This window comes from Spizellomyces punctatus (assembly GCF_000182565.1).
Source record: "Spizellomyces punctatus DAOM BR117 chromosome Unknown supercont1.15, whole genome shotgun sequence".
Lineage (NCBI taxonomy): Eukaryota > Fungi > Chytridiomycota > Chytridiomycetes > Spizellomycetales > Spizellomycetaceae > Spizellomyces > Spizellomyces punctatus.
The window spans coordinates 561387-583890 of record NW_015971551.1 but is presented as its reverse complement, the minus strand read 5'-3'; the positions used below and the strand labels follow the sequence as shown (position 1 = coordinate 583890).

Here is a 22504-nt window from a genome sequence, read left to right as displayed (position 1 = left end):
GATTTTCGACAAGACATCGTGAATCCAAATTTGGATGTGGATCTCAAGGCCACGACGAAATTGAGACCGTACCAGGAAAGAAGTTTAAGCAAAATGTTTGGCAATGGTCGTGCGAAGAGTGGCATAATCGTGCTTCCATGTGGGGCGGGTAAAACGTTGGTCGGTGTCACCGCGGCGTGTACGATCAAGAAGAGCTGTTTGGTATTATGCACATCAAGGTCAGTGAGGGATCGTGGCAATTTCATATACTGTACGGGACTTCCGTGACTAAATTATACGGTCCTTAGCGTATCCGTTGAACAATGGGCTAAGGAATTCCGCAGCTGGTCAACCGTCAGAGAGGGACAAATAGCCAAGTTTACGTCTCAAGAGAAAGAAAAGGTAGGTCCACGGGAAGACCCGGATGTATGGTAAACTTACATAGTGTTTGAGCCAGTTTGTTGGTGACGCCGGCATTTTGATCAGCACGTACACCATGGTGACTTACTCGGGAAAGCGAGCGTATGATGCCCAACAGATGATGGATTTCATTAGATCGCGTGAATGGGGATTTCTCCTGCTGGACGAAGTCCACGTTGTCCCAGCGGATATGTTCCGTAAGGTCCTTACAATTGTGGCTGCACACGCCAAGCTTGGTTTAACTGCCACGCTGGTACGTGAGGACGACAAGATTGGAAATCTGAACTATCTGATTGGTCCCAAATTGTATGAAGCAAACTGGTTGGATCTTTCCCGAAAAGGGCACATCGCCAATGTGCAGGTATATTTTTTCTAAAAAGCACTTGAATGCTGCTTAGTGCTAACCACATTGGCTTCACAGTGCGCGGAAGTTTGGTGCAACATGACACCTGAATTCTATCGAGAGTACTTGCGAGAAAAATCACGGTATGGTGTTGGCAAGTGTGTTCATCGTTGTCTGGTGGTCATTTATGACAGTATTATCACAGGAGAAGACAATTGCTATATGCTATGAATCCACGAAAGCTCCAGGCGTGCCAGTATCTGATTGACTTTCACGAGAGCCGCGGCGATAAGATCATTGTCTTTTCAGACAATGTATTTGCATTGAAAGTAAGACATGTGTAGTTGTATTGAGGTGCGTAGAATCTTACCCTCCTGTAATGTACACAGCACTATGCGACGAAGCTCAACAAGCCCTATATATACGGCGGTACCAGTCCCGCTGAGCGAATGCGAGTTTTACACCAGTTTCAGCATAATCCGGCCATAAACACGATCTTCCTCAGCAAAGTTGGTGATACATCGATTGACCTTCCAGAGGCAACTTGCCTGATTCAGGTGTCGAGCCACTACGGAAGTCGCAGGCAGGAAGCACAGCGACTAGGTGAGTTTCTTAGTTTGTGGGTAACTTTGTAGTAATCTTATTTGCCTTCCGCGGATTATGTAGGTCGTATTTTGCGAGCAAAACAGCGAACAGATGATGGAATAAATGCATACTTTTACTCGCTTGTATCAAGGGACACCGAAGAGGTGTACTACTCCGCAAAGCGACAACGCTTTCTGATTGATCAGGGATATCAGTTTAAGGTGCCCATACACCCGACGCTTCGATATGCTTCTACAGAGAACCTTATCGAACTGTTGGTCTCTGTAGGTCATTAACAAGCTGGAGGGATTGGAAAACATTTCTGACCTGGTATACGCTACACGTGCCGAGCAATTGGAGTTGCTCAACACAGTACTAGTATCGACTGAGGTCGATGAGGACGATAGCGATATTCTACCACCAGATGATATCCGCTCTTTGCGGGCGCGACTTGAACCCGTTGTAGTGCGTCGCAGCGGTACGCTGCAATCCCTCTCTGGTGGAGATTCGATGGCCTATATAGAGTACAGTAAAACATCAACAAGCGGAATAACAAAGGAAAAGAGAAGCCTCTTTTATAAAAATTGGAAGTCATCTAGGTAGGTGATAGGCTGTAGATAGCAAGCGGAGCAAACACAGTTCAAGATTATGTAATAGCCGTGGCGTGGAGCGGCGAGGTTCTAAATGATGATACATTAGTTATACAATCGTTATAATTGTGTATTACCCCTGTGGCCAGTTTACGTTTGGGACCTCCTCCGCGTTGAGGCCTGCCGTTGCTCTTCCTGTCGTTTTGACTGACGCGTCCATTCAGTGCCGTTGCAGCAGAAACATGACGACAGCCGTGGAGAATCCGCTGTACAGGACTGGTTTTGGGTTGCTCGTCGCAGGTTGTGCGGTCGCAAGCTATTATTTCCGGGACGCAAACGAGGGAGACGACCAGGGCGATAGGAATGCAGAGTCCCGCACTACGGAGCTGGACGACGGACTCGGGGATATTCCCTCACCTATTAGTAGCTCGAAAGAAGCTGCATTATTTGATAAATTCAAACGAAATTGGCTACTTGTCTACAGCTTTGTCATGAGTACGTATCTGCGGAGACTGATATGGTTGCTTGCACGACTATCCACCAAAAGATCGTCCTCCTCCCAACTAACCATGATTGGAACTTAGTGGCGGACTGGCTACAGGGACCTGCAACCTACCCTTTGTACATATCTTATGGTTATGACCTCAGTGAAATTGCCATCCTGTTTGTGGTTGGGTTTCTTTCATCTGCAGTATTTGGCACTGTAATTGGTTCAGTTGCGGATAAAATGTAAGACCACTTAAATTCTGTTGCAAAGAGCGGCGGAAGAAGATCTAACCAACTACCAGAGGGAGAAAGCTGGTGTGCCTGATGTTTTGCGTTATATATGCAGCATCGTGCCTCACGAAGCTGTCCTCGAACTTTATGACGCTTTTGCTGGGCCGGGTGCTAGGTGGTATCGCAACTTCGTTGCTTTTTTCTGTGTTTGAGGCATGGATGGTTAGTGAGCACCACTCGCGAGGTCCGTATCGCACCACCCAGCCTTAATCATGACGTGCAGCTAAGATCAGAGATCTTTCTCTCGTAGGGTTTAGGGAAGCTCTTCTGTCTGACACATTTTCTTGGTCAACTTTCTTAAACGGACTGGTGGCCATCCTCTCCGGCGTATTGGGCAATTTCTTAAGTGACAAGTGGGGTGTTGTAGCACCCTTCATGGGGTCCATTTTCTTTCTCTGCCTAGCTTTCTTGGTGGTGCAGGCGACATGGAAAGAAAATTACGGCAGTGATAAGCCGGGTGCGAACAGATCTTCAATCAGCGAGGCTGTCAAATCCATCTGGCATGGTACGTTATAGGCTCTGTATGGCCATAAATCGGTATCTGCTCAGAGCGTTCTCGCACAGGTGTGGATATACTCGCTGTTGGTGTCATGCAATGCTTTTTCGAATCGGCAATGTACACCTTTGTGTTCCTCTGGCAGCCAGTTTTAACAGCGAAGGCATCAGGTTTGATCTGTTATTCTGTACCAAACCTTGTGACACTGTCCTAAAATCCTGGCGCTTCAAGGCTACGGAGCGCAGGTTCCGTATGGTATCGTCTTTGCTGCCTTCATGGTGTCGATTATGCTTGGATCAGTAATATTCAAGGTCCTTTTGCGCCATGGATGGAGGCATGAGGACGTTGCATGGGTGACGTTTGCTGTCGCAGCTGTGTCCCTTTTCGTACCAGTAATTGCGTCGGTCAGTTTGGCTGCTCTGTATTATGTTGTTGTACAGGACTGGCTCAAGTTTGACACCCGTGTCGTTCACAGGACGAGTTTACTCTTTTCGTCAGTTTCAATGTCTTTGAGATGTGTTGCGGATTATATTTTCCATCTCTTGGTACTCTCCGGTCAAAGCTAGTACCCGAAGAAACGCGATCAACAATTATGAACGTTTTCCGCGTGCCATTAAATTTGATTGTGGTCGTAGCACTCTCGAATGTCAAAAGTGTGAACACGTCGACACTTTTCGCTATTTGCGCTTTTTTGGTTGGTGTAAGCATGTTTTTCGCCCGGCGTCTGGCGCTGCGGGCCGGTGCCGGGAAAGTTCGTAACGGGCGACCTCCATCTACAGTGGTTTGGGACGGGACCGAGGATAAGAGTGCCGAGATGGAGCGGTTGAATACTGTAAAAACCTAAGCTTGGATGTTACAAATACTCGATGTAAATGACGATTAAAAGAAAACTGCGCTGTACATCTTATTTTGCAATTGGACACCGCAAGCACCACCGCATGGCCTCCCTTGAACTTCATTTTAATCAGATGCAATCTGCCTGCGTCAACTGACTATGCTACATGTAAATATCACTATCTCCATCTTGACCGGGTCTCGCCTGCCGCGTATTCTTCAGCGTGTTCCGTCAAATTTTCAAAATCCGCCCATAACTTTGATGTTATGAAAAAATGGAAGTGCCATGAGCTTTTGCAGGTCGCTAAACATTAGGTGTGATGATAACGTTATAATAGTACCTACCTTCTCCACCAACCCGTCTTCTTCCAGGGCGCGGAACGATAATCTTGAATCTGCGTACCACTCCGACTGCTTCGTGGTCCATTCTTTCACCTTTTCTTGCATAGCGTACTTGAAATGTCGCAACTTATGATATAGTCTAGACCGGGCGAAACAATACCTTCCGACATTGTAGGTGTACGCTGGACTCTTTCGCTTTCTCCTCGTTCTCGCAGCGGAAAGGTCGGGCTCATCAAATTCGGAATTGTCGTTGTTTGGAGAGTCATCCAAGCAGTTCTGCAGTGGCTGTAGAGAGGTGCGATTGGGCCATGTGAAGCTAAAGGGATACACTCTCTTTCACTCACGATACCTGCAAAGTATCCGGGTTGTACGGCCACCCACTTAATAAGATCCTTTTACTTGCAGGACGATTTGATCGCGCGCATGCGTCGCAATCGCCAATTCTTGTAACGCTCCAGCAGCGAAATCGTGGACAAGTGTCGAGCGATCGCCTGAAGTCAGGCTGCCAAACTTCCGAGGAAACGAGGGAGATACGATAACCCGATAGACGATTCTCGAGGGCACGCACATGTGGGAGGTATTGGTCATCTGAGACAGAAATGATCACATCGTAAAGCAAACTTGTCGACCCATTGCCCAGAAAAAGACCATACCCTTTGTTTGGTATACCCTAACTCCAAAGCTGGGGTCCACCACCATCTCTAACAACATTTCTACAAATATTCGAAATGAATCGAATAAGGTTGATGCGACCAGGCGAAAATTAGCTGTTTAGGAACCGTTTTGGGAAGGGCATCAGGGTGGAGTCATTGGTGCACGATAGCATTCTGTAGACGTACAGGGCAAAGTGGCAAGCGCCTCTGCGTCGCTTACTCCTTCATCAACGATGAACCCCTGAAGGTCGTCATCCGAGTAATCGCTGGAAATTTTATCGGGGTGCTTGCCGATATCACTATCACTATTATCATGATAGCTTTTATCTTCGTCACTTCCTTCCGAACTCTGACAGATCCCCCCTTCTGTAAAAGACTCTTCGGGGTTAAGTTCTTCTGCGAGTCGTAACTTTTTTCGCGCTAGAAGCAAAGCATCAGCGAGATGGGATCCTCTAATATAAAGTGTTTAACAATCTAACGGCACACGGTACACACACTTATAGTTTTTAAGGGCCTCCTTAAAATGGTTCACCGGGCGCGGTCTCGACAGAGCTGTAGCATATGCTTCGGTTAGGTCACTTGACGACCCCAATTGCCAATCAACGTACTTACCGTCGTCGCTCAGATACAAATCGTCCTGGTCTATGTCAGCACCTCTCATTCCTTCGGAACTCTCACCATCACTGTTTGGTGTCCGTCTACGCTTGCGCACCGCGGGCGCAGCTGGAGTGGTCGTGGCCATCATGCGAGCATGCGGCAAGTGGGCAACGACATTGCGCATCGACGATATTGTGGCATCAGATTTGTAAGATGCGTGGTGTCCCGATCTTACGGTAGAAGAAGCATTCTTGTCATTCTTGAGATCATTGACTATGCCAGGATCTTCAAGATCAATGACACTACTCGAAGGAAGATCTGAAAGCATATCCATATCTTCATCTTCATCGTCCGGAAAGCAAAACGGTAATCTGGAACGATCATCCAAATTGAAGCGTTTTGTGTGTTCCATCGTTCCAAGAACTTTGGCATACTCGTAAGGGGCAGGGATAGCACGAGTATGGGTTTGTTCCTCATCCTCATCGTCGTCCACCACGATGAATTTTCGCCGATGACGTTGTATCATACTTGGAGGAGTTCTGCGCGGCGTTTGTGCGCAAGGCTGACTGTCCACGACTTGGCCTTCCAGATCCTGCCCTGGAGTACGAGTCCTTGGAGTTATTAAGGACAGATATTCTGGCCCCTGAATGCTGAGGCAGTGTTCCTACCATTTTGACAAACATTCTTTTCATGATCTAGTGATACTGCCGGTGATTTTGCCATCGTTCTTAATCTGCCGAGCGAATATAGTTTGGCTTTTTCTCGCGTTTGCAGGTTGGACGGTATGACAACAGCAGCGAACATGCGTCTTGGCGTTGACGGACTCTAAAGCGGGCATAGTTAACGCATCTCAGACACATGAACGTTGTGCGTTGTCACGCAAAACAAATGCCAAGAACAACAAAGACTTTACCTGCCGTACACTCGCCGCAACTGAATTAACTGATGTTTTCAAACGCTTACCAACAGGATACTGTTCTCTGATTGCAAAGCCTGGGTGATTTCGGGTTTTCATACCGTACTGTAGCCACAGGGAGAGCGGGGGTTCGAAAGCCTGCTTTTGTATCACTCGGAGGGCTAAGCGTCATGCCACGCGCAATGACAACTGCTCTTGACATGCGAGGCAGGACGAGATCTACATTGGGAAGGGGATCTGGATGTCCACAGCGACGCTTGTTGTCGACAATGGCGCTTACACGATAAAGTGTGGATTTGCCGAACGGCCGGAAACGTTGCGGTTAGATTGCCGGATTTTGCACTAGGCACAAAGAGCAAAGATCTAACGAGTTTTAAAAACAAGACTTTCCCGCAATTGTGTCGCCAAGGCGAAAGGCGACAGACGAACGTTCATCGGCGACCAGCTGGGGGACTGTCGCGACTATTCTGGACTTTTTATTCGCGTACCTTTTGAAAAGGTGAGTATACGTGAATGGCCTTCCCGGCAAAACGTTACCATATCAACTCTTGTCCCAAGGGATACTTGACGAACTGGGAGATTCAAAAAACCATTTGGGAGCGCCTCTTTTCAAGTGATGTATTGGATGTGAGTAATGCCCTTTTAAAACAACCCACCACCAACGGACAGAGGGCCAACCCGTTTTCCAGGTCAACGCCAGCGAGACCAATTTGCTGTTAACAGAACCGTGCTTCAATCTGCCAATTATTCAGCGGAACTATGATGAGATCATCTTTGAGGAATTCGGGTTTGCAGCCTATCATAGAACCGCTGGTAATGCGTCGTGTTTGCAGCGTTACATCGAGAGCACCCAGTCAATTGACACTACCCTACCAGCGGCGAACCTTTGCAAATACACCTTGACTACAAATGAAGTTGCGGAATGCATGCTGGTTGTGGATTCTGGCTACTCATTCACCCATATTGTGCCAATATATGCTGGTCGTCCCATTTGGGAGGCAGTGAAACGGTCGGTAGTATACCGTGTGCAACAAAGGAGCACGACGTGCACTCACTAAACTTCGCCGGAATGCTAGAATTGATGTAGGCGGGAAACTCTTGACAAATCAATTAAAGGAGACGATATCCTTCCGGTATGTAGCTTCACTGCCGGCTCAATTCGGATGTCTCGATACTGAGCGGGTGCAGTCAGTGGAATATGATGGATGAGACGTACCTGGTTAACGGTATCAAGGAACTGTGTTGTTATGTGTCGCAACAATTCGAATACGAACTGAAAGTATGCAAGTAAGTTCATAGTGACGATTTAGACCGTGCTGCATCGTTTAATGCGTGAAACAGGAGTGCGGACAGTTCAGTAAAGCTAGAATACGTTCTGCCAGACTTGGCAGCGAATGCTCATGGCTATGTGCGGGTATGTGAGTGGTTTTGATGTTAGTTAGGATGGCCAATATGAGTGACTTCCCATCAATTTTCACCCTGGTACACAGCCTAAAGACGGGCCTCCTGTACGCCCTGACCAGCAGGTACTGGTTATGAACAATGAACGGTTTACAGTTCCTGAAGTTCTCTTCAACCCTTCCGATATTGGTAGGTGTTCGAAGACGAATAAATCTGTACCCAGAGATTCTAAAGCAATACTCTTAGGGATACAACAGGCGGGCCTGGCTGAGGCTATAGTTGAAGCAGTTCAGAATACGGATCCAAGTAGGCGGCATTTCCAGAGATTCAGGTTTCGACGATGATGTTTAACATACTTGCAGATTTGCATGGGTTATTCTTTAACAATGTATTTCTCGCCGGTGGAAACATATGCCTTCCAGGCCTCAAGAATCGACTGTAGGTGCTCTCCCACGGGAATATCATTCTTGTTGATGGTGTCCTCATTATGCTGGCCTTCCGCAGGGAATCGGATTTGCGGAAGCTGGTCCCGGTGGAAGCGGATGTCCGGGTAATTCAAGCTGAAAGGTACATGATGGGCACTTCATCCTTAGGATTTGCAGCGGGCCGCTAATCGATGATTCGGCCAGACCCATCACCGCTGCCTGGGAAGGTGGAGTCAAATGGATACAACAATACCCTAATGATTTCAATCAGAAGTGTGTCACTCGTGCTGACTTTATGGAATATGGGTCTAATTTGTGTGAAGAGCGATTTGCTTGAAAATCGATGTACTTACGGCCACGGCCAACGGCTCTTGCCAAAGGAGAGATAAGAAACGCAAAGACAAATATACAAGATGAAGAATGATATTTCAGGTACAGAAGAAAAACATTGAAAGGAGTTTGGAGTTCACCGCCATCCTTCTTCATAATGTACAAAGTTGGCTATGAGCGGGCCCCCTGCGTGAGCCGTTCGAGTACATGAAGCAGGCCCTTGGAGCTTCTGATCGCGTTATCTTTGAATTTTGTTACCCCAAATCCTTCAATTCTCGATTTGATAGGTGCCCAGCCCGTGTTGGAGATGATGCGGACATCCGTGTGCACTTCGGTCCAGTTTGCATGCTCTGGGTGTTGGCTGTATGTTTGAGTTTCCTCCACTAGCATCAGCTTGGTGTGCGACAGATTCCTTGTTACGGTGATCATGCGACGGGAACGCGGGTCGACGATTGACTGTTCCATGATGAAGGCATCTCGCACATTCAAAAGCTGTGCACAAATCTTCGTCAGCTGTAATGTTTTATCTGTGAATAGGCGCAGATAGCCTACCGAACGTCCCCACTTGGGCATATGACCAGATTTCAGAAAAAGCCTTGTGGTAGTCATGACCCCTAGAAAGACCACGAAACACAGCTCAAGTCGTTGTGATACTTGGTAAAGATGACGAGACAATACCTTACCTGTTACGGGGTCCACTGTGCGATCAATCACATCGGAAGACAAGACATGGGAAGCGAACGGGTTAGGGTATTTTTGCCAAACTGCCTGGGTCACGGTTGGCCAGCTGTGCTGGTAGGTCCCAGTGAGTGAGAAGAATTTGACCATATTCAGTGATTACTAGGGTAAAGCGGGAGTAGGGGGAACTCCAAATTGAGCAAGCAAGGGAAACCGAATCCCTAGGTAGCCCCCCCTTTCTTTGAAGCGGGGTATGTGCCGAAGCTAGAGGAATGTAGGGCTGCGTCAGAGGTTGTTGGATCTCAATATACCAAATAATCGCTTCCAGCGTTAAGCTAGTCATAATGAAAGAGCAAACGGACGGGACAGCTCCCAGCCTACGGTAACGGATAGGCTGCACGAGAAGCAGCCAAGAGCTGGTCACTTGAGTACAGCCGGTAGTCGCTTCGCACCCGCCATGCTACACAATTACCCTCAAGGTTCACACCCCCAAAATTGCCGTCCAATGTCACGTCATGGTATTTGCTGAAAATGAGTCTCTCGCATCACTCACCTTATCGAATTCGCAAGAAATGTCTTGTTGCAGAAGCTTCTTCGCCTTTCCTCAAGGGCATTTTGTCATCCAGTGGTTTGAATGTGAGTTCCAGTGTGGATGGAATGCAAAGTGGCTGTGAAATTCATTTGCTAATGCAGGGGGAGATTGATCACGTCCTTGTGTCGGAAAGGAACGCTTGGCTTTGCGTTTGTTGTTGGAGTATAGTTACGCTCGCCTCGACTTAAAGTTGGAAGAACGAACTCCTTAGGACCAAGTTGATATTGAACAGTTTCATCCAACCACGTTGAATAGCGAAAATGTCGACGGAAGGTGCGCATTCATTCCTGCCAAGAAGTAACCAGTATGCTAATGGGTCTATCCGCTCTGCAGTAAAGCCTCTTCCCGTCCACTACAGCCTTGCTGCAGGTCAAAGAAAATGGTGACACTGTATAAGAAATTACCCCTGACTGACATGCGCTGCGTGTAGGCGCCATCGCGGGAGTAACCGAAATTCTTGCCATGTACCCCCTCGACGTTGTAAAGACCCGCTTCCAACTGACTGTGGGAAAAGCAGAATCTAACTCTATTCTCGGAACATTCAAATCGATAGTGAAAAGCGAAGGGTAATGGTTCTAGTGCTGTCAGAGAGTGCACGGAAGGGACAGGTTCTAATGTAGTGCATTCTTATCCTGTAGACCTGCGGCACTATACAGAGGTATGCTGTATGCGATTGACCAATCATCCGGCGGATGTTGTTTATCATTTACGATCGATCAGGAATCATTCCTCCAATTATGGTGGAAGCACCCAAGCGAGCAATCAAGTTTGGAGCAAATGATGCGGTCAGTGCTTCTGTCACCGAATCCTCATGTCCCTGCTGGTTTGTAGCTGTGTGTAACGCAATTATCTCCATTATCGGCAGTATAAGAACTTGTATAAGCGAAATTTTGGGTTCAGAGACAGCCAAGGACTGTCGGTCCTGACTGGAGTGAGCGCCGGAGCCACTGAGGCTTTGGTGGTGGTTTCATTCGACTTAATCAAGATTCGATTGCAAGACAAGAACAATGTAAGTCACAAAGTGTTGCTCAGAGTCTTTTCACCTACTCATCCCTCCATTACAGGCCGGAAAATACAAAAACACGTTCGTACCTATTGATTCGATAATCTCGCCCCGTTACTTACCGTCGGTTGTGCTAGTATGGACTGTGTAGCGAAAATCATGCAAGAAGAAGGGATCAGAGGCTTTTTTAAGGGCATGGAAGCGACTATTTGGCGACACGCGGTGTGGAACGGAGGTTATTTTGGTGTCATCACTGGTGTACGTCAAGCGCTACCTGAACCCGAAACGAAGCAAGGGATTTTGCTGAAGAACTTTGTGTGCGGATCATTTGGAGGAACAGTCGGAACACTGTTGAATGTAAGCTATCGCCTCTGAGCTACCGGGGCGACGTACTAATATATTTCTACAGACCCCGTTTGATGTCGTCAAAACTCGAGTACAATCTCAGGTGCATCCACCATATAAATATAACTGGGCAATACCTGCAATAGTAAGGATTGCTCGGGAGGAAGGGTTTAGCGCCTTGTACAAAGGTACGTATTTGCTATCTTCGTGAAGGTAAACTGGAAACTCAACAATTTATTTGGCCTGAAAGGGTTTGTGCCAAAAGTCCTTCGATTGGGCCCTGGAGGAGGAATTCTTTTGGTGGTGTACGACCTTGTCACATCTTACATGCGAAAGTAAGTGATGCACGTGTCTGCACCCAGCAAGATCGCCTACATTAACATGGAAAACACTCTCATGCATTCCAGGCACCTCCTCTGAAACCTCGATTTGTAACAACTGGTGTCCTTATTTCGTTGCTTTGTTTAGACAAAACATTTTATAGACAAACATGAGCAATGTAATGAATGCTGCAGCAAATGTAATACTAGTCTCCTAAGACTGCTTTTGCTGCTCTTGAGCCGCCGCATCTGACAGCCGCCCAGCGAGGGATTTCGGCTTGATTCTAATAGATACAAATAATGAAGCTTCTGTGTTGGATCACCTGGATGCATATTGCAGCAAGGAACTCACTTGTTGAGGAGATGATTGCGCTTAGCTTCGACCTTCTGAGTTGCCGGAGACATGAGGTTATCAGTCGGACTTCTAAACTGACTATAAACAAGGCAGCATTGGTCAACAAAAGCGGTAACAGCAGGACAACGCCCGAAGGTTCTAATGATCCTGGAAACGAAGGCAACATACCCCGCCTTCTGGAACTTTCCTAGAGGGTGTTTGCTAGGAAACGTGGGTTTAGGCTGTGAACTCGTTGGCTCCGTGGCATCCTTCTGCTGCGACTGGTCAGGCTGCGTATCCTGCTGTTGGGCTTTAACGGTGGGGTCGGGTTGCGCGGAGAGCATTATGGGTTGATGTAAAGTGACAGAGAAAATTATAGACGTTCTATATTGGTAGTGGTCTCCGGCTTGGGCTTCTGGTGCGGAAAGGAAATGTGATGTCGTCGAGATGTGGACGTGCTTCTTGAGAAAGCGCTGCAAAAGGGAGTCTTTCCGTAAGCACTCGGCTCAGACGTGTCCGAAATTCGGACGCCGCGCCACTGCATTGCTCCAAGCATGATGCTTTCGTCTGTCCCATCCTTCTGACAGAGGAGAGATCTCCATGGAGAAGAAACCCACAGCAAGGATTCCTGTAGGAAAGCTGAAAAGTGCAGATATAACGCTCATTGAGCGTAAAAAATCATTGTTCACTTCTAGAAATTGACGATTCTATCTAGATACCACCATAATATATACATGACACCGTCATATCTACTCTAACTGAGATCGTGTATGCGCTATGCATTGACGGATGCTGGCAATTTTCCCTGATCGAAAAACAAGTCAGCCAGTCAAAATATCTGTCTTGGAGCACGGCATGACACTCACAAGTTTTTTAGCTGACGGTACCTCATACGGTATGTAACTGCCACTTGCATCTTGTGGTGACGGATTATTCAGCCTGTCCGCGCTTCCACTTGCCGTCTGAAACCGGTCCGAAAACGGGTCCCCTTCCCCTAATTGATGCCATGGATTTTAGTTTCCAACACAGGGACCGAGTAACCGTGAAGATGAGCTATACCTGAGAACGATATCAAATCGGGCACCTCTCTAACAGACGAAGCTTGGCTTAATATCATCACATCTTCACGGATACCACGACTTGTGCCATTCACCTTGCCGGTTCCCTAAACACAATCCCACCAGCAGCCTGCAGATATTTCAGCAAGTCAATGCAAATGGCTTGTAGAGCGAAGCGCTATCCATCATGTACCTTTTCCCGCGCCCGAACATTATGTTGGGAGTTTTCCAATGCTTGGAGCAGATTCCTGCTCTCGACGGTCTCGTCGTATAACGTAAACGCGGCATCAATATCACCATTGATCTTCACCAGTTTGCCTGCAACCTCGCATTACATGGTTGAAAATGAAAGAAGAAGAATTCCACGAGATTACGGTACCAAGAAGATCGCCGTCATCAATTTCTTGAATTAAGCGCAACACTCGGGATTGAATCTCCTTGCATTTAGCCCGAAACTCCTATAGGTAAACTTTCAGCGTTTTGTTCTTCTTCCAGTCGATATACTCCTGTAGGTCGAATGACTATCCATTTCATCCATGTTTACGTACCTGAACAAGTTCATTCTCGCTCGGACTTTCTTCGGGAGGTAAAAAATTCAGCGCCTCCATAAACATCGCAATATTGTTATCCGCCAATATGAGATCCTTTGCCATCTGTTCACTTCTTTGCGCAAAACTTTCCGTAGGAGGCTTCCAATAGCAGTGGTACGTCAGAAAATATCTGGTATTTGATACCGAACAGAATGCTTGATAGACTGCCTACATACAGATGAAAGCCAACCACGATGGCTGGCAAGACTAGGAATCAAAATTTGAGGAGATTGAGTACGGCCACTGGATATTGTCATGAACTTGACATATTGCGCCAGTTAGCTTAACTCTACTTGCAGCATACCGGAGAACTCACCAGTCCTCCTTGCGAACCATGTCTCGCTCCAACGACCGGAGAGGGGAAATACCCTGATATTACTTCCTCTTTAGCACATGTTTCGAACGTTTGTTTTTTGGGTAGCTTGTTTTGTCACGCATACCTTTTCCTCCCAACCAAGAGAGAAGTCCTATCAAAGGAGGTCGAACGCCAGGATCTCTTGTACTCTCCATCTGCAGGTGTCACAAGTGAGTAGACCCGAAAACAAACGCGCGATCAAGATGGTAATCACCCACCCATTCTGCTACCAGATTCACAAAACGCATTCGGTTCTCCTGGACAAAATCCTATCATGCTCATCAATATGAGAAACAGCACTGATGCCTGGTCGTGTGTAGCCCTTCCGGTACGCACGTTTGAATCATACAGCCTCATGAGCGAAGCAACATTCTCGGGATGTACAAAAGCCACCTGGACTTTTGCACCACAGTTTTTCATCAACGCGTCTAATATCGTCAATGCATAAGACTGTACAACTGGACTCTTATGTTTCAATCGACGTTTTAGGGCGCGCACGACTTCCTTCCCTCTACACATGAAGGGCAAATATAAGCGAATGGTATTTTTCACTTCCTGGTAATAGTCCCGTCATACCCATCTGCTTGCATGTTCACTCTGTCAGCAGCAGCGAACACCATTGTCCAGTTGACTTCTTCCAACTCGGGGGCGCTTGCTTCCTCGATGAGGTCCGCCAGGCCGCCTCCTTTCTTGAAAATCTTCAAACTCATGTTACGCTCTTGCAACTTGGTCAGCGTGGTTGACGTCGACGGATATTCCGGGCAGCTGCTCAACGCTCTCGAAACACTGTTGCGGAGCTTGCAATTGTCCATTATCAGGATGGTGTGCTGCGCCATAGCCAATTTATCTCAGGAAGGAAACTGAATTACACAGCCACCGATCGTAGTTATATGCGCGCCGTGGGAACTGGCATGTTCGTTTAAGCCATGCGACGCTCACTCGCACCATCAAAACGAGAGCACTCCAACACTGCCTCCGCTCACTCAGTGTCCAATCCCACTAGTAGTGCTTCCCTCCATGTCCCTGCCCTTCCAGCAAAGCGTCGGAGACTTTTCACTTCCCCCCTACTACCAAAGAATGTCTCTACTGCTACAGAAAACCACGCAAGGCACCAAGAAGATAACGGAGGAGATCTTGATGCGCTCAATAAAGTAGAGCCAGGGAGCTGTTATAGTGTGGTCTATCGAAAGAAGCAGCAGAAAAAGGTGAAGGATGTTACATAACCGTACCACCCATAAGACCTTCACGTTCAGATATGTGGCATCTTTTGTAATCCAGCATAAGACTTGGGATGCAGACGGTATACTAGTTGTACACACAAGAAGCGCACTTCTTCAGAATATGGAAGGCAAAGTGTATGATCGTGCCGTTAAGAAAGATCTCTCTCGACACTTGCTTGAGAGCGCTATTAGGCTAGGTAAATGCGGACTCCCCTCAGCACCACTTGCTGAAGGATCAATGATTACTATCGGTAATAGAGAAGTCGAGGTAAGCGGTGTGACTGCCGAAACATGCCACCGTTTTGGCAGATCGTGACAACCGATCTAGGTTGGGAGTCTCCTTGCATGGAGTGATTACACGAGCGGACGTAGGTCCTCCGTGCTTATTTTACACGTTTCACAACAATATATATTCATCTGCAATATTAGAGTGCTACATTGAGTCACAAGGAGAACCGGTTTTAAACCCAACGAAAGGATTTAAAAAGTTCAAAGCCCTCTCGGGAAATATTGCCTGCTCGTCCACAGTTGCCAAAATTGCCAGCCCTCGCCATAATCCATATGCTTCAAATGCTCTTGTGATGCCACGACCAGTGACGGAAGATGGAGGGCAAGTAAAAGAATGTCCTCGCTACAAATTGTCACTGGCCTCATGGGTGACATATAGGAGAACTGCTCAAATAATTGATGTCGTCGTGGATCCCGTCATCTCATCACATCTACGACCACACCAACGAGAAGGTGTTGTATTTCTTTATGAATGGTATGTAGGGCTGCTACTGGACGTGTCTGATCTGCTATGTACTAACGATTGTGATAGTGTCATGCAAATGAGAGGTAAACCTGCCTTCGGCTGCCGCGCTGTTCTTGGCGCTAAAAAACGCTTGTAGATTTCAACGGTGCTGGCGCTATCTTAGCTGATGAGATGGGACTTGGTACAGCAAGCTGGAATCAATATATGCCAATCATTCAGTTAACTAATCTGGGCTGAGCAGGGAAGACCGTACAAACCATAGCTGTAATATGGACCCTTCTCAAGCAGACTAGCATCGCAGGCTCTCCACCTCCGGTGAAACGCGGTTCGTTCTCAACGCGAGATCTTGCTGTCATGATGCTCATTGTTCGCTACGTAGCCTTGATAGTTTGTCCGGCAACTTTGGTCGAAAATTGGAAGAATGAGTTCAGAAAGTGGTTAGGGGACGAGAGAATTCGAGGTTCGACACTTAATACCGCTTCCGTGGGATGAAAAATGAACCGATATTTGACGCGGACATACTTGGACTAGTATTTGCAGTTGATGAGAAATCACAGATTGCAGATTTTATTGTAAGTCGCCTATATCAAGTGCTTGTGATTGGGTACGAGAAAATGAGAGCGTTGCAAGATGAAATAGCCAAAGCGAACTTCGATATCGCTGTTTACGATGAAGGTAAAGGTCTCGTCACCAAGTACACAGGTGTCTTGCTGACAGATACATCAGGGCATAGACTTAAGAACAGTCAGATAAGAACAGCACAGGTAATGAAGCAGCTTCAAACGAGCCGGCGTATCCTTTTATCGGGGACACCGATGCAGGTGAGATACGGGGGTTGCGCCGACGCATCGTCTTAGTCGATGCTGACAATCTACAAGAACGATCTGAGCGAGTTTTTTTCGATAATTGACTTTGTAAATCCAGGTATAGTGTTGTTTGCGTTAATCTCAAGTCTCAAGCAGCGGATCATGAGACATTCCACCACGGCACTTACAGGGGTCTTGGGAACTTTCAATACTTTCAAGGTAATTATCTAAGCCATCTGTTAACCGTGTGTGCACTTCGCCAATTAATGAGCAAACAGAAAGTGTTCCAAGATCCAATCATGAAAAGCCGCGATCGCAGCTGTACTCCCGAGGAGTACGACTTGGGACAAAAAAGATCCAAAGAATTGTCCCGGTTGACGCACATGTTTATTTTACGTCGGACTAGCGAAGTTAACGCTAGATACCTGCCACCTAAGTCCGAATTTGTTCTGTTTTGCCGACCCACTGCATTGCAGCTGAGCATGTATCGTCATATTCTCGGCTCCCCCGATGTGAAGACGTGCATCCACGATGCGGGAAAAGATATGAGCAATATTCTAGAGTTTTCTACGATGCTTAAGAAGCTGTTAAATGCCCCCCAGCTGGTTAGTGCCAATCAAGTGCGCGACGTTTCACTAGTGCTCCTCATGATGTCGCTTCTTGAAGGTGACCAATGAGCGGGTGGCCGATTTCCCCATCCTGGCTCCTGAAGTTTTAAATGACGTACGACAGGATGCTCAATTCAGTGGGAAAATGTCTGTCCTAGCATCTCTTCTGCGAAGCATCAGAGAAACCACCCAAGAAAAGGTGAAATACTATTTCATCGAGAGTTTATGATAACTTATAGTGCTGACCCTGGCAGGTTTTAATTGTGTCCAACTGGACACAAACGTTGGATCTTATCGAAACTCTATGCACGCAGAGGGCATATGGGCTTCTGCGCCTGGATGGCAAGACCCCGGTTGCCAAACGTCAAAAATACGTCGACCAGTTTAACACTTCAAATGCGTATTTCGTCTTTTTGTTGAGCAGCAAGGCTGGAGGAGTAGGGTTGAATCTCACTGGGGCCAGCCGATTGATTCTTTACGATATTGATTGGCAAGGATGCGCTTTGGCTGTCGCTTTTTGATATCTGCATTTACCTGTTGAGCTTCTGTTTTAGGAATCCTAGTATCTGTCAGCAAGGTACAGGACGGTCTCGTCAAGTCTTTAAAATCGTTGCGCTAATGTTGCCCATTCAGCCATGGCGCGCATCTGGCGAGATGGTCAGTCCCGGGATGTAAAAATATATCGACTTCTCAGTACCGGAACGATAGAAGGTCAGTATGGTACAAACTAGCCAAACATTCCTTTCTGAATCCGTAACAATCCAGAGAAAATATATCAAAGACAATTAACAAAGATTTCCCTAAGCGATGCTCTGATCGATGATAAAGAAACCGGGATGAACGCATTCACCTCGCAGGAATTGAAAGATCTCTTTACTCTCGATGAAAACACAGAATGTCTTACGCACGATTTGCTGGGATGCAGCTGCCAGGTGAGTATGGCGTGTTCTAATCAATGTGATTTGACCTTAACCGTACCATCAGAAGGGGATGATTTCCTCCACCACAACAACTTTCACGGAGAAATTCAGTGAACTAAAATGCTGGGAGCACTTATCAAGTGGGATGGTTGAGCGGCTGCAGGAAGTGGATCCTGTCATCACAAGAGCACTCTCTCAAGAACCTGCGTTAAGAAAACCCCTCTCGTATATTTTCCACAAGGCGACAGTTCGCGGTGGATCGCTTACATCGACATGAAAACTATCCTAATATCACAACGATTCAGAGATGTCCCAAAAATTGGAAAGATCCACTCTTTGGAATCAGTTTCATTTTCATTTGGCGCTCCTGACATGTCCGAGCCAGCTTTCCAGGAATTGAATGTAAACGGGCGGGAGCTGGGTCTCACAATACTTTTTCCTCTGACAGCGGTCCATACTCCACCCGTACTGCTGGAACGCAAGCAGGAGCTTTATGTTGGTCATGCATGTTGCAGAGAACCATGAGAGAATGAATGGATCCTTTTGTCATATTCTCCGTGGTCCTGACCCGCACTGTCCAGCTAGTTGGTCCAACGTCTCCGCGACACAAATCTTCAACGCTTCATTGGAGCTGCGTGCTCGTTCATCCAGTTCTTTAACTCCCTTCGCTAGCCTCTCTAGTGTACCTCGTGTCCTATCTAGTGTCGTGTCCGTTGCTGCAAACATTTTTGCACTCTTCGCCAGAGTATCCGACGTAAGTGAAAGGGGGCTAACTGTAGCCGTTACGGTGCTACTCAAAGCCGCTTGAGCTAGTCCATGGAGGGTCGGCTTGGAGTGGGCCAAAAAGTCTACAGGTAGAGGAGATGGTAGTGCATACGAAGAGCTGCTGGTAGCAGGAGACACTGAAATTGTACGTTTGGTTGACATTTCGACCAACGTAACGAGCCAAACGCCCGCGTAAGCCGGCACTAACGCGTCTATCCCGCTGGGGCTTTCCGATCTCGTACTATCGTCAGAATGCCGAGACGGTTCCCCTCGGCGGCAACTCCTCAGCAGCTATTCGACAGGATACGTCCTGAGCGGCTTACGTCGTCTCCACATGTAGACGCTGAACTGTATAAGATTATCTCTCTTATCCTGCGGGATTACGTCTGCGTATGGTAGCGGTCTGATGTTTGTCGACTTCCACTCTATGAGCCAGTGCTAACTAACCAGATCTATTGCAGGTACCAAGAATTGTCTCATGATGAGGAGTTCCTGGCTGAAATCGTACATATAATTGGTCATGCGGTGCAGGAGCTCGAGCACAACTGTTTAGCGAAAGTGGACTGGGTCAATTTCTTAGCTAAAAACGTTCCAGATGTCTTGCGTACACATATTCACGACTATAGGAACTGCAAAGAAAAGCTTGGAACGGTGTATGCTGGAGGGAAAAGTCTCGAGCAACTCTTCCACGGATGCCAGCCGCATTTTGCCCTGGAGAACGCGGAAACCGAGGTGGACTACTGTCGAAAAATTGTCGACGTGCTGCTTACCATCCTGTTACCGGAGGACGAATTGAAGAGTGACTGTTTGAGGTTTTCCCTGAGAGAGATACTACTCAATGCAGTGCTACTACCCAGCGTCGAGCGTTTTACTGATGGTGACCACATCAATCAGCTCATTGTACTGGTACATGCAGAAAGAGCTGTCATTTTCTTGTCTCTCGGAACTTAGAGTCATTTCTAGATTCTATCCTCTTCCACCGTAAACGATGCGTATGATGCCTCAGGCGCTTCCGTTAGTGAGATGCCGCATGTGCCAGAATACAGTAGAGATACGCTGCCGTCGTCACCACAGCTGGCACCTATAAGGGATCGTTCGTCAACCCACGATCCTGCGTCGAATTTAAGCGGAAGAGAGCATCTACCTCTGCTGTTCAATGTGGAAGACGCTGTGCAACCATCATTTTTGAAGCGTCGTAGGACCGTCGCGCCTCATAGTTCCGGCACGGCGAGTTCTTTGGTTACCAAGCTGACATCCGGCTTTGAAACAGGACTAGACAAAGTTTCAAATCGATTTGGACGCATTAAAAATGCGGTTGCCACTCCGGCGCAGCGGGAGCAAAAGAGTAAGCTTCCCGTAGCTAACCCTACACTGCTGAGTACTACGAGTCAATGCCAAGCTCCAACGGACGTTACTCAATCCTCAAGGAATGACCCTGATAGAATTTCCATAGCTCACATTGACGATGCATATCGACGAGGAGTTGCGCCCGCCACATCTGATGTCAGCGGAAGCAGTGAACCTACAAATCAAAACAACGAACGGCCACCGATGGATGACGGCGGCACCGATGAGTTTGCCTCCAGGAGCTCGGATGATGAAAACTCTGGCTTAAGCATCGATTCTGTTTATACTGATGCCACGGAGAAAAGTCTGGACTTTGACAATTTGTCAGAAGGGCCTTTAAAGGGAAAAGGTACATCCTTTACGTCAGACATTGATCCGACAAAGTTTTCCCCGTTCCGAAACGAGATGAGGGAGTCGGCTGCAATCACGCTTCGTGACATCTGGACTGGTCTGCTGGCAGTACAACGAGAGGCCAGGTCTGGACCTTGGATGATAGGATCTATTGATACGACGCAGTATGAGGCAGATCACTTGGAGGACAATCTGATTGACTTCATAATATCGGCGATACGACTGGGAAAGCGTCGAAAATGGCTGTATACCCAAGTAGTATTTTTCCTCAAGCCAATTCTTCACTTCTTCGGAGGTTCCCTGATGAACAGGTGTGGTAAAGAATGCATTAGGATACGGTATTCTTCAGGGTCTGATATAATCCTCGGTAGGCTTATCATCAAGGGTGTTCATGCAGTTATCTGTGAAGATATGGTCGCGAAATATCTGCTCTGGTTTCGATCATCGATGTGGCCTGGAAACATTTTGGCAGATGGAACGAGCGATGGAACGACAGATACAACTAGGAAAGAAGCAACTCGCCGTGAGGCTGAGACTTTGTTGAGAAAAAGCGTGCCACGTAAGTGCTGACCACCGGCTTCATCGATGATACGTTGCTAACATATATTAGCCATCATATATACATCTTTTGGAGAAGACGAAGTGCAGGACAGCCTATCGGATCTAGTAGATATGTTGCAATACACGTACATCAACAAACACCTCTTCTACGTGCTTCTGGATCTCTGCATGGTTCAGTTGGCACCCGAAATCGTAGATATGGCTCACAGGCGAGATAAATAGAGCCTACATAAGCCGGTGCGTCCTGTGACCGTGTCGGTACCATTATGCCACAGTGAGGTCATCACTAGATGCATTGTTCCAGGTCAGTTTTATCGGTTTAAAGCAAATCCGAGCTGGTAGCCCACCTAAAATACAAATGAACAGCTGGCAACCAGTCTTCCTCGTCTATTCCAACTTGTTCAAAGTACGGACTTTCGTCCGTGATGCTGTTTTCTTCCAGCGTTCGCGACATATCCAGAAGCTGGCCCAAGCGTTTCCACATATAGCCTTTGGCGTGAGAATTGTAGGCTAGATAACGCTCTTGTATAGCCGACAACTTCTCTTCAGATGCAACCTGCAAGCGGTTTTAGTGTGCGGGTAAGAGGCATTCCTTCAGAATTGTCAATTCCGTCACTTGAGAAGCATACCTCTAGAACATGTTCATCTCGAGTTAAAGTATTGATGATCCTGATCTTCCTCGTTTTTTGACTTAATCTTCCAATGCAATACTTATGTTTGTTCTGCCACCACGGAACCGCGCTCCCAGTATCCATCGTCGATGACCAGTCTGAGAAGGGTACCGGCGGTGGAACATGTAGAAATGGTCCTTCTGGTGTGTAGGGGGTGAGACATTCAGTGAGGGGATTGATTTGTGATTTGAGCTGCCAGTGGAGTGGGCAAATACACAAATCTCAGCATGTGCTAGCTATCAGGTTCTCAAAACGACTACATACATCACCAGTTTTCCTATCAAACCAATGTGAAATATCCTTCCCCGCATTCTTCAAAATCGGTGCCAGCAAAGGTTCGCCTTTGTGCTCTTCCACAAGGGGAGTGAGATCGTAGACATATCCGAGCCAAGATACCCAACAGTCTTCGGGGGCATTATGCATTTCCACCTCAGCGGGTGTAAAATAACGATCCTCCAGCCGGGCGCCATTGCGAAATCCTGCCGACATGGTAGAGTGCTTAAAAGATAAAAGCTGGTAGCCAAACGGACTTTCTGCG

General features: G+C 47.3%; 12 protein-coding genes across 13 annotated transcripts in view; 6 read left to right on the top strand and 6 right to left on the bottom strand.

Annotated features, from left to right (window-relative positions):
* SPPG_09468 (DNA repair helicase rad25) overlaps positions 1 to 2043 on the top strand; it is a gene marked incomplete at its 5' end in the record, with an annotated part of 3519 nt that extends 1476 nt beyond the window's left edge. Inside the window, 8 exons of the mRNA XM_016757635.1 lie at positions 14 to 218; positions 288 to 381; positions 437 to 760; positions 821 to 885; positions 948 to 1071; positions 1132 to 1345; positions 1409 to 1548; positions 1616 to 2043. Coding sequence (XP_016605542.1) covers positions 14 to 218; positions 288 to 381; positions 437 to 760; positions 821 to 885; positions 948 to 1071; positions 1132 to 1345; positions 1409 to 1548; positions 1616 to 1930 — 1481 coding nt within the window. The 3' untranslated portion in view covers positions 1931 to 2043. The remainder of the gene's footprint in view (positions 1 to 13; positions 219 to 287; positions 382 to 436; positions 761 to 820; positions 886 to 947; positions 1072 to 1131; positions 1346 to 1408; positions 1549 to 1615) is intronic.
* A 40-nt stretch (positions 2044 to 2083) lies between these two features.
* SPPG_07415 (uncharacterized protein) lies at positions 2084 to 4127 on the top strand. The gene is made up of 7 exons (XM_016755582.1): positions 2084 to 2412; positions 2502 to 2646; positions 2706 to 2878; positions 2945 to 3199; positions 3259 to 3360; positions 3422 to 3594; positions 3666 to 4127. Exons 1-7 carry the CDS (start codon positions 2160 to 2162, stop codon positions 4032 to 4034), a joined length of 1470 nt encoding a protein of 489 aa, XP_016605541.1. The 5' UTR covers positions 2084 to 2159; the 3' UTR covers positions 4035 to 4127.
* On the bottom strand, positions 4072 to 7017 carry SPPG_07414. 2 transcript variants are annotated; one of them, XM_016755580.1, is made up of 9 exons: positions 6530 to 7017; positions 6285 to 6441; positions 5632 to 6227; positions 5515 to 5571; positions 5206 to 5439; positions 5020 to 5133; positions 4716 to 4954; positions 4370 to 4651; positions 4072 to 4281 (listed from the first exon to the last, which is right to left on the bottom strand). In XM_016755580.1, the coding sequence occupies exons 3-9, from the start codon at positions 6140 to 6142 to the stop codon at positions 4204 to 4206; spliced, it is 1515 nt and encodes a 504-aa protein (XP_016605539.1). In that variant the 5' UTR covers positions 6143 to 6227; positions 6285 to 6441; positions 6530 to 7017; the 3' UTR covers positions 4072 to 4203. The 2 variants fall into 2 exon arrangements, with proteins under 2 accessions (XP_016605539.1, XP_016605540.1); XM_016755581.1 differs by having other exon boundaries at positions 5632 to 6213.
* Positions 6735 to 8831, top strand: SPPG_07413 (uncharacterized protein). The gene is made up of 13 exons (XM_016755579.1): positions 6735 to 6853; positions 6917 to 7031; positions 7091 to 7159; positions 7222 to 7345; positions 7409 to 7541; positions 7609 to 7665; positions 7721 to 7819; positions 7874 to 7946; positions 8023 to 8122; positions 8180 to 8239; positions 8296 to 8371; positions 8438 to 8500; positions 8563 to 8831. The coding sequence occupies exons 1-13, from the start codon at positions 6774 to 6776 to the stop codon at positions 8693 to 8695; spliced, it is 1182 nt and encodes a 393-aa protein (XP_016605538.1). The 5' UTR covers positions 6735 to 6773; the 3' UTR covers positions 8696 to 8831.
* SPPG_07412 (uncharacterized protein) lies at positions 8682 to 9954 on the bottom strand. The gene is made up of 4 exons (XM_016755578.1): positions 9920 to 9954; positions 9372 to 9630; positions 9241 to 9302; positions 8682 to 9180 (listed from the first exon to the last, which is right to left on the bottom strand). Exons 2-4 carry the CDS (start codon positions 9514 to 9516, stop codon positions 8860 to 8862), a joined length of 528 nt encoding a protein of 175 aa, XP_016605537.1. The 5' UTR covers positions 9517 to 9630; positions 9920 to 9954; the 3' UTR covers positions 8682 to 8859.
* Positions 9955 to 10087: 133 nt separating this feature from the next.
* Positions 10088 to 11931, top strand: SPPG_07411 (uncharacterized protein). The gene is made up of 11 exons (XM_016755577.1): positions 10088 to 10231; positions 10292 to 10327; positions 10389 to 10524; positions 10597 to 10616; positions 10679 to 10743; positions 10824 to 10967; positions 11023 to 11042; positions 11099 to 11318; positions 11371 to 11494; positions 11557 to 11641; positions 11714 to 11931. The coding sequence occupies exons 1-11, from the start codon at positions 10219 to 10221 to the stop codon at positions 11724 to 11726; spliced, it is 876 nt and encodes a 291-aa protein (XP_016605536.1). The 5' UTR covers positions 10088 to 10218; the 3' UTR covers positions 11727 to 11931.
* On the bottom strand, positions 11731 to 12454 carry SPPG_07410 (uncharacterized protein). Its single transcript, XM_016755576.1, has 3 exons — positions 12150 to 12454; positions 11979 to 12059; positions 11731 to 11910 (listed from the first exon to the last, which is right to left on the bottom strand). Exons 1-3 carry the CDS (start codon positions 12302 to 12304, stop codon positions 11841 to 11843), a joined length of 306 nt encoding a protein of 101 aa, XP_016605535.1. The 5' UTR covers positions 12305 to 12454; the 3' UTR covers positions 11731 to 11840.
* Positions 12455 to 12607: 153 nt separating this feature from the next.
* SPPG_07409 (uncharacterized protein) lies at positions 12608 to 14775 on the bottom strand (the record flags this gene model as incomplete). The annotated part of the gene is made up of 13 exons (XM_016755575.1): positions 12608 to 12765; positions 12827 to 12954; positions 13020 to 13048; positions 13114 to 13148; positions 13212 to 13336; positions 13398 to 13476; positions 13567 to 13707; positions 13785 to 13868; positions 13925 to 13977; positions 14049 to 14118; positions 14182 to 14232; positions 14300 to 14474; positions 14540 to 14775. The coding sequence occupies 13 exons, from the start codon at positions 14773 to 14775 to the stop codon at positions 12736 to 12738; spliced, it is 1236 nt and encodes a 411-aa protein (XP_016605534.1). The 3' UTR covers positions 12608 to 12735.
* A 114-nt stretch (positions 14776 to 14889) lies between these two features.
* On the top strand, positions 14890 to 18548 carry SPPG_07408 (uncharacterized protein; the record flags this gene model as incomplete). Its single annotated transcript, XM_016755574.1, has 19 exons — positions 14890 to 15168; positions 15242 to 15451; positions 15512 to 15551; positions 15613 to 15946; positions 16004 to 16020; positions 16074 to 16118; positions 16179 to 16262; positions 16317 to 16397; positions 16469 to 16612; positions 16664 to 16758; positions 16816 to 16861; positions 16934 to 16962; positions 17022 to 17348; positions 17410 to 17550; positions 17606 to 17841; positions 17906 to 17928; positions 17985 to 18062; positions 18117 to 18283; positions 18336 to 18548. The coding sequence occupies 19 exons, from the start codon at positions 14890 to 14892 to the stop codon at positions 18546 to 18548; spliced, it is 2589 nt and encodes an 862-aa protein (XP_016605533.1).
* SPPG_07407 (uncharacterized protein) lies at positions 18476 to 19201 on the bottom strand. The gene has a single exon (XM_016755573.1). The coding sequence runs from the start codon at positions 19196 to 19198 to the stop codon at positions 18818 to 18820; it is 381 nt and encodes a 126-aa protein (XP_016605532.1). The 5' UTR covers positions 19199 to 19201; the 3' UTR covers positions 18476 to 18817.
* Positions 19202 to 19244: 43 nt separating this feature from the next.
* SPPG_07406 (uncharacterized protein) lies at positions 19245 to 22237 on the top strand. The gene is made up of 6 exons (XM_016755572.1): positions 19245 to 19431; positions 19498 to 19942; positions 20000 to 21045; positions 21106 to 21293; positions 21345 to 21599; positions 21662 to 22237. Exons 1-5 carry the CDS (start codon positions 19289 to 19291, stop codon positions 21515 to 21517), a joined length of 1995 nt encoding a protein of 664 aa, XP_016605531.1. The 5' UTR covers positions 19245 to 19288; the 3' UTR covers positions 21518 to 21599; positions 21662 to 22237.
* SPPG_07405 (uncharacterized protein) lies at positions 21278 to 22472 on the bottom strand. The gene is made up of 4 exons (XM_016755571.1): positions 22231 to 22472; positions 21925 to 22158; positions 21643 to 21851; positions 21278 to 21581 (listed from the first exon to the last, which is right to left on the bottom strand). Exons 1-4 carry the CDS (start codon positions 22453 to 22455, stop codon positions 21560 to 21562), a joined length of 690 nt encoding a protein of 229 aa, XP_016605530.1. The 5' UTR covers positions 22456 to 22472; the 3' UTR covers positions 21278 to 21559.
* Between the last annotated feature and the right edge of the window lie 32 nt (positions 22473 to 22504).